Here is a 7,067-nt window from a genome sequence, read left to right as displayed (position 1 = left end):
CCAACCCTCCTGGGTCCCCTGGGAGCCCGGGGTGGAAATATCGAACCGCACGTATCGGTGGTCGGATAGCGTCTCCACCAGCTCCACCCGCCAGTCCACTACACAGGCCGCCAAAGAAGGGGATGCAAAGGCGAGGTCCACGATGGAGCCCCCCTGCCGCCGCACGCAGGTGTGAACTCTTCCCCTATTCAGGAGGGACAGACCGGATGACACGGACCAGGTTTCCACCTCTCGTCCTCGGGCATTGGTGGTTGGGTTACCCCATATTGCCGACTTGGCGTTAAAGTCGCCTAAGACCAACACCCGTTGCTGCACCACTCCGCTTGCCACCCTGGCGAGCACTTCGAGAAAGTTCTCGAAGTCCGTGAGAGGGCGGTTTGGGGAGAAATACACCCCTATTAGGGCTATGTCACCCCACGCGGCAGCCACGTATCCCGGTCCCCTCTCTAAGAGTGAGAGGGAGGGGGAATCCGTGGAAGACCGTGCTACCAAAGCAACTAAGCCGTTGTCGTCTCCCAGCCAGCTGCGAGGGACAGAGTACGGCTCAGCGACAACCGCCACGTCCACCAACCACTCCGCAAAGGTTTGAACTAGCAGGCTCTGGGCTGCTCTGCAGTGGTTGATGTTCGCTTGAAGAACACGTCGTCGATGCCCAGCCATCAGTCGGTGTTCATCGCGCTTCCCTCGGTTGCCGGCACTGGAACTGGAGTTTCAGAGGTGGCGGCAGCAGCAGGCCGCACCGGCGCCTGCAGTTTGCCCTTCTTCGGTGGCGGTCGGCATTCCTTGCCCGCCATTACGTGGTCGGATGGACGACCATTGGCAGCGCATACTGCGCAATGCATGGTGGCAGCCTCGCAGCTGGCCAACCTATGTCCCTCTTTTCCGCAGCGGAAGCATAGCTCCCCACGCTCGGCAGTGGACGGGCAGAGAGGCCGGGTGTGTCCGATGCCGAGGCACTTGAAACAGCGCATCGGCGCATTCTCAAGCAAAAGTTCATCAACCTACGTTTATAGTGACGAAACGATGCATCGAGATGCGCACGAGTCGATCTTGACCTTGTTTGAGCATACCTACTCGTCTTCGTTCCTTTTATAATAAAAAAAAAATACTTTAAACACCGCTGACATAATTGTGGATGCGGCATCTAGGATTATCAAAATCATCTCCTGAGCCTTCTTCCTGACTATGTTGCGGTCGGCTTCCAGTCTCATCGGGTGCAGCTGAGTGTTTTACAAAGAGCGACTGCCTATCTGATCTCCTCAACCCAGTTAGTCGGGCAATCCAGTAATCCCATGACAAGACTGGTATCTAAGGTTATGATAGTATAAAAAAAAGATAATTATAAGTACCTATATATTTTTAAACGTTTATAAAAAATCATGAATAAATATAAATCTGACATGAGAAAAAATATTATGATAATAAATAAGTTAGTTTTTTGTTACAATAATGACATTAAAAGTTCATAGGTACTATGAGTAATATACTTATTGCAACTAGTTTCATGTGCACTATAAATAGAGCTAAACATTTGCATTTTTATGCATTAGTTATCCTTGTATCGCTTGACTAACCGAAAACGAAAGGCGTTCAAATTAAATCGTGTGTTAGAATATTAACTGATCCCAATAAATTAACTTAACTTATTTTGTCCATTTTAAAAATAGACTTGCAGCTGCAATGCAATTATTTTTATAGCTCAAAATTAACCCAAATTATAATAATTTAATTTATTCTTTTGAAATGGTCAATATTTTTTCATAAGTTCAAGTACAATAACAAGAAAAGTTTGGTGATCCACTTTAATTATTTCTTAAAGGTTTAGATGGTAAATCGTCAAATGATGTTTCCCGATGTGGTTCAGGTTTTAACTGAATCAAACCCACCTATGTTAGGTACTAGTTAAGTCCTTTATTACCCGTTATATTGTTCAATTTGATACCACAATAACAGACATATCAAATATGTGTAGACGATACCGCATCCAACCATTTACTCGTTATAATTCTACGTCGAGCATAGCAGACGAGTCTGTTAGACTCGACTTGTGGAGTTCTCGTTCGCATCAATAAGGCATTAGTTCAAGGTCACGTTACATCTTTAGCATTGTTTTGTTTTTATTTGTATTTTTTGTGAGAGGTCATTGATCTTGGCTGATGTTAACGAACTTTATTATATGAATAGAATCCATTTCAATTTTTAATGTAGAATACTCATGCGTTTTTTTATTAAAACACCTACGTTGCCAATATTTAGAAGCTAAAAAAGAGCAGATTTTTTTTCAGCAAATGAAAGATTTTAATTTTTCGTTGCCATTAATATAGTGTCAAAATATCTTTAATAATAAATAGATTTATGTTATGAATTTATTAAAGTAGGTCTTACAAACGGACCTAGGTAACAAGCAAGATTAATATGTTGCTTAATACTTTTATAGACTAACAGACTAGACCGTACGTAAATCATAAAATTGATTGATAGATTTAGAAATAATAGAACGGACTACTTTAGTTCAGGTTACCAAAGAAATGGTTAGCATAAAGTAGGTGCAAAAGATTATAATAACAATGTGCTTAAGTCTGTATTCGTAATTAACTATTGTATGAATTCTGGGCCAAGGTGAGATGCTCGTTCGGCCTATTGTGAAACCATGAACTTTTTGCTTGAAGTGTTGAAAAAGTAGATCTGATAAGAAAAAGACGTTGGTAGGTTATGTTCAAGAGATTAACCGTATGTATTATCAAACTTTAGACTCAACTGCTCGTCTTTTTGGTGAACTTAGGCGATATTTTTGTGCTTCATGTACGTATTCGGCTATGAGTGTACAATACTAAGTACGTACTTACTTAGTTTCTGGGATTGGGACGGTTGACGGTAACACCATAAACTTCTTATGTAATTTTGCCCAGTCATGTAATATAGGCTTAATTACATTATGTAGATCAAATATTTATGTTGAATACTTTTTTGTTGCCGTCTCTGAGTGAACCACAAATAAAAAGTGTAGGCATGTCTTGTCAAGGCGTTTTTTTTATCAAATTCCTGATCTCACTTGTAAATGTACATTCCACATGTTTTTTACGTCATGACGATTTCCTCACATTGGCAGAACAAAAACTATCCTTCAATTACGTCCGTCTTCGTGACCTTGCTAAGTATATTTTTTTCGAATAAATTCACTGTTGCCGGTTACCTTATACTCGTGCAGTATCGTCAGCAAAATTGACGTCAGATTCTTTCGTTTTTGACTTTATCGTGACGTTTATGGCAAAACGGGTAATTTGAGTTCTAAATATGGCTCGTATCTGCTATTGCGATCGAAAGTGGGCGTCAAAAATTATTTAGGAGTGCTTTGTTTTGTGTGCGTTATTAAGTTGTCAAGCAAAAAAATTGGTACATAAATATAAATTGGCAATGTTATGTCTTACATAACATTGCCAATAAGACATAACATGTCATCATGAAGTAAATCTTCTAAAGAAGGCTGTTAACGTCAGCCATTATTTTTATACAATACACACAAATAAACACGAGGTATTTATGACATGTTTCTAGGTAATGTAAATAACATACTCGTTTCAATCTCCAGAAATAGCTCTCTCTGTTTGGTCATAAAACAATTCGGATTGAAATAAAGTTTAGAAACACCCACTCTTCCGTTGTTGCAACCCACAAAGTAGCACTTAGTACATTTTAGCTACCAAGCAAGTGCAATAAAAATATGAATTATCATTAGAAATTGTATCATTACTCTACTTCAAGTTAATAAAAAGTGCCGTTCATATGTCACTTAGTATTTTTACGACACTGGCTTTAACTGGGTCAGAAGAAATAGACCCGTCCAGACATCTCTAATAGAAAATGTCACTCATCATCTTGCTAGCCTTTTCCCAACTATGTTGGGGTCTTCTTCCAGTCTTACCGCATGCAGCTGAGTACCAGTGTTTTACAAAGAGCGATTGCCTATCTGACCTCAATCCAGCTACCCGAGCAACCCACGACCCGTTGGTAAGACTGGTGTCAGACTTAGGTACTAACTTCTACTACCGGTAACGACTGCCAGGGATGTTCCATGACAGCCGGGACCTACAGTTTAACGTGCCATCCGAAACACAGTCATTGGTGTCCAAGATAGAAAATGTCAGTATGTTATGTTAAGTAGCGCGACAAGAACTTAATGTCATTACCGTTGAGCTTATTCAACTATTCAATGGTTACGTAAGTTATTTATAAGGCTTGTATTTGCATTGTGTGATTGTACTCGGGTTTGTTTGTATTTGAATGTCGTGAAATTCGACACCCTGAATTTAAATCAAGCTGGTAGTCCTTCGTTATATCTATGAACTTTGGAGACTCTAGAATAAAATTGTTGCTAGGTATTGAGTAGTTTATAAACGTGGTTATCCAAAAAAGGGTTACGATTTTTTTTGGTCGAAACAGCCCGAAAATAACAGGACTAATTAAACTGTACTTTTTTATGTCCGATTGAGAGACTGGCTGGTTTCCCGGAGATCTATGCGAGAACTAGTTTTGGTTTTCCATTGGTTTTGGTTTTTCATTTCCACGTATTTACCTACAGTTTCACGTTATTATATTCACAGAAAAATATACCCAGCTCAATTTGAATACTCCATAACTATGTTACTTGCCGTAAGTTTGCTGTAGTTTTGAATTAAACTCTTCCAAAAAAATCTTTCCCACATAATTATCCCCCTAAACACACAAAGCGACCTTCTAATCTATAATCCTTAACCAATAGTTTTGTACCTAGTTAACAATGAGTGCAGATGTGATCTCTCTGTTAAATGTCGCAACGTTAAGGCCAAACGAAATGTTAAGCGGTCGACAGTGGCCAGATGGATCATTACATCCGAACTTGCGCAAACGCACTTAATTGTACGTATTTGCATGTTGAATTTAATCCTTAAGTGTTCTGGTTCTAGGAGTTCTGGTTGTAATAGTTAGTTGGGCTATATGTCATTTGTGTTGCAGGATTTTTTGGTGTAATATCCTCGTGTCATTTTGTCTACGGCTGTGGTTATTTATTACAATTTTAAAATAATGTTTTCTGAAGCTTTGTTTATACTGGTTGTTTAGTGAAGATCCACATGCCCAACGTGAAAAGGTGTAATAAAATTTTTCTTAATTAAAAATATTTTATCTTAATCTTTAATCTCTAGAAAAATATTTCACTGTTCTTTAACCTATCACAGATTATGATTACTCTCTGCAGCATGCAGTTCGTAAAATCCTTCCTAGTACTAGATATTATCATTTATTACTTATTGCGTGCTAAGTGAATAGGTCCAAAGCCGTATTTCCAAAACATTTAGTATATCCTGAATAACACTATATTTTAGTACATACTTACTACGAGTTATAATTAATTAACAAACGTGTTGTTTATCTTGTCTGTTTGGACGGTTCTAGAAAGTCGAGTCAAACACAAAGTTCTATATCACAGAGATTCTATTCTAACTAAATTGTATTTGTTTTGTGAATGCTCTGAATTTTGGTTGTTCTGTCTGATTTATGTCATTTGAAATTATGTGTTCTGCTTTTGTTTATAATGGGGCGGTTGTTGCTGTGTGTTAATTTTGTTGCTTTATTACTTGCGTTTATTTTTTCTAAAGATAACAGCTGATGCAGCAGCAGCAGACGTAGACAAAGAGAGTTGCTAAAATGTATTTGAAAATATAAAATGAGTCTGTGAATACGTCGACACTAAATTCTATAAAGAATTGCAATGGCCAAAGTATACACACAAACATTTGTAGGGTCTATTAAGCTGGGTGCTGACTGATGTACAAAATGTAATGTAACATATTACACTACTTGCATTTATTTGGTCAGTAATAAATAGTTACACGGACGCTAGCGAGCAACTGAATACGTATCTACATACCCATTGACAGTCAATGACTGACTGCATAAATGCTCATACACGGGTAACACGTTACGTTACACTTCATGACGACGGTTAGGACTCAGCCTTCGAATCAAGCGATAATCGAAATTAGAGTTTAAAACCTTATTAAAACAAAAGACGTCAGAGAAATAAATGACACCTATAAATGTATGACAACATTGTATTATTCAGCTTCTCAGATTTATGATTTACCTGCCCCATATTTTTGACAAAACAAACATAAAAATCAGTGATTACACAGTCCATTGAGCGTAACAGAGAAATGTGCGTACCGAATGATTTATCAATAAAAGTAATCGCACCTTTTGCTCCGGATACTCTTTGATGTATGGCAGATAATTTATACGTGTAATCAATCTGGTACATATTGCGCGTAAACAAATACCGGGAACGGTAGTCTGTTGAAAAAGCTCGGTTTTTTCAAGGTATCTTTTTTATTAAAAAAATATATATTGATGAATTTCGTTTAAATATTAAAAGTTTTATTTTAAATTCATTTCTCGTGCTATTTTGCAGTCTATTCATCCAACTATATTAAGTTACTCTCTCTCTCTTCTTGCCATGTATCTCACGAGGTGGTGGGGTCTGCTTTCCTGATTTTTCTTTTCCACTTCGCTCTAAGTATCTCCAAGGGACAATTGACATTCCTTCATAGTATCCTTCAGCACGACATCTCTCCATCTAGTTTTGGTGCGGCCTCTAGATCTTCAACCGTGGATATATCAACTTTTAAAAATCATAAATAACTAGTTGAAAATGAATAACAAATCCAACCAGCCAATAGTGTTATCGTAATTTGAATTTTACAGTCTCAGTAATGGTCCTACTACCTACTTCGTAATTAAGTTTGAATATCGAAGCCAATTTAAATTGAACCATAATATGCAAATCAGGCATTTAGGTCACACGTCATTAGTACCTAGGTATATGCCAATGCATTCGACGTTCACTTATTTACCGAGAATGTATGCTTTGAATAAATAGGTGTGTATGAGGTTCATGTTAATCTAGAAAAGACAGCGAAAGGACTACCTACTTATCTTTTCATATCTAAGAGTACGCGCATACACAAACTTTTAGTGGGTCGATAGTTGGACAAAAGTTAGCTGACTTAGTGTGCGCGTAGGCTTAAGAATTG

General features: G+C 38.1%; 1 protein-coding gene across 1 annotated transcript; it reads right to left on the bottom strand.

The window, feature by feature from the left end:
• Positions 1–659: 659 nt before the first annotated feature.
• On the bottom strand, positions 660–971 carry LOC135117153 (uncharacterized). The gene has a single exon (XM_064035629.1). The coding sequence runs from the start codon at positions 969–971 to the stop codon at positions 660–662; it is 312 nt and encodes a 103-aa protein (XP_063891699.1).
• Positions 972–7,067: the final 6,096 nt, after the last annotated feature.

Source organism: Helicoverpa armigera, chromosome 7, assembly GCF_030705265.1.
Source record: "Helicoverpa armigera isolate CAAS_96S chromosome 7, ASM3070526v1, whole genome shotgun sequence".
NCBI classification, from domain to species: Eukaryota; Metazoa; Arthropoda; class Insecta; order Lepidoptera; family Noctuidae; genus Helicoverpa; species Helicoverpa armigera.
This window is presented reverse-complemented; position numbering and strand designations above follow the sequence as displayed.

Bases quoted from the DNA above. Each gene is read 5' to 3' on its own strand.
- LOC135117153 (XM_064035629.1), bottom strand. From the start codon at position 971: ATGCGCTGTTTCAAGTGCCTCGGCATCGGACACACCCGGCCTCTCTGC.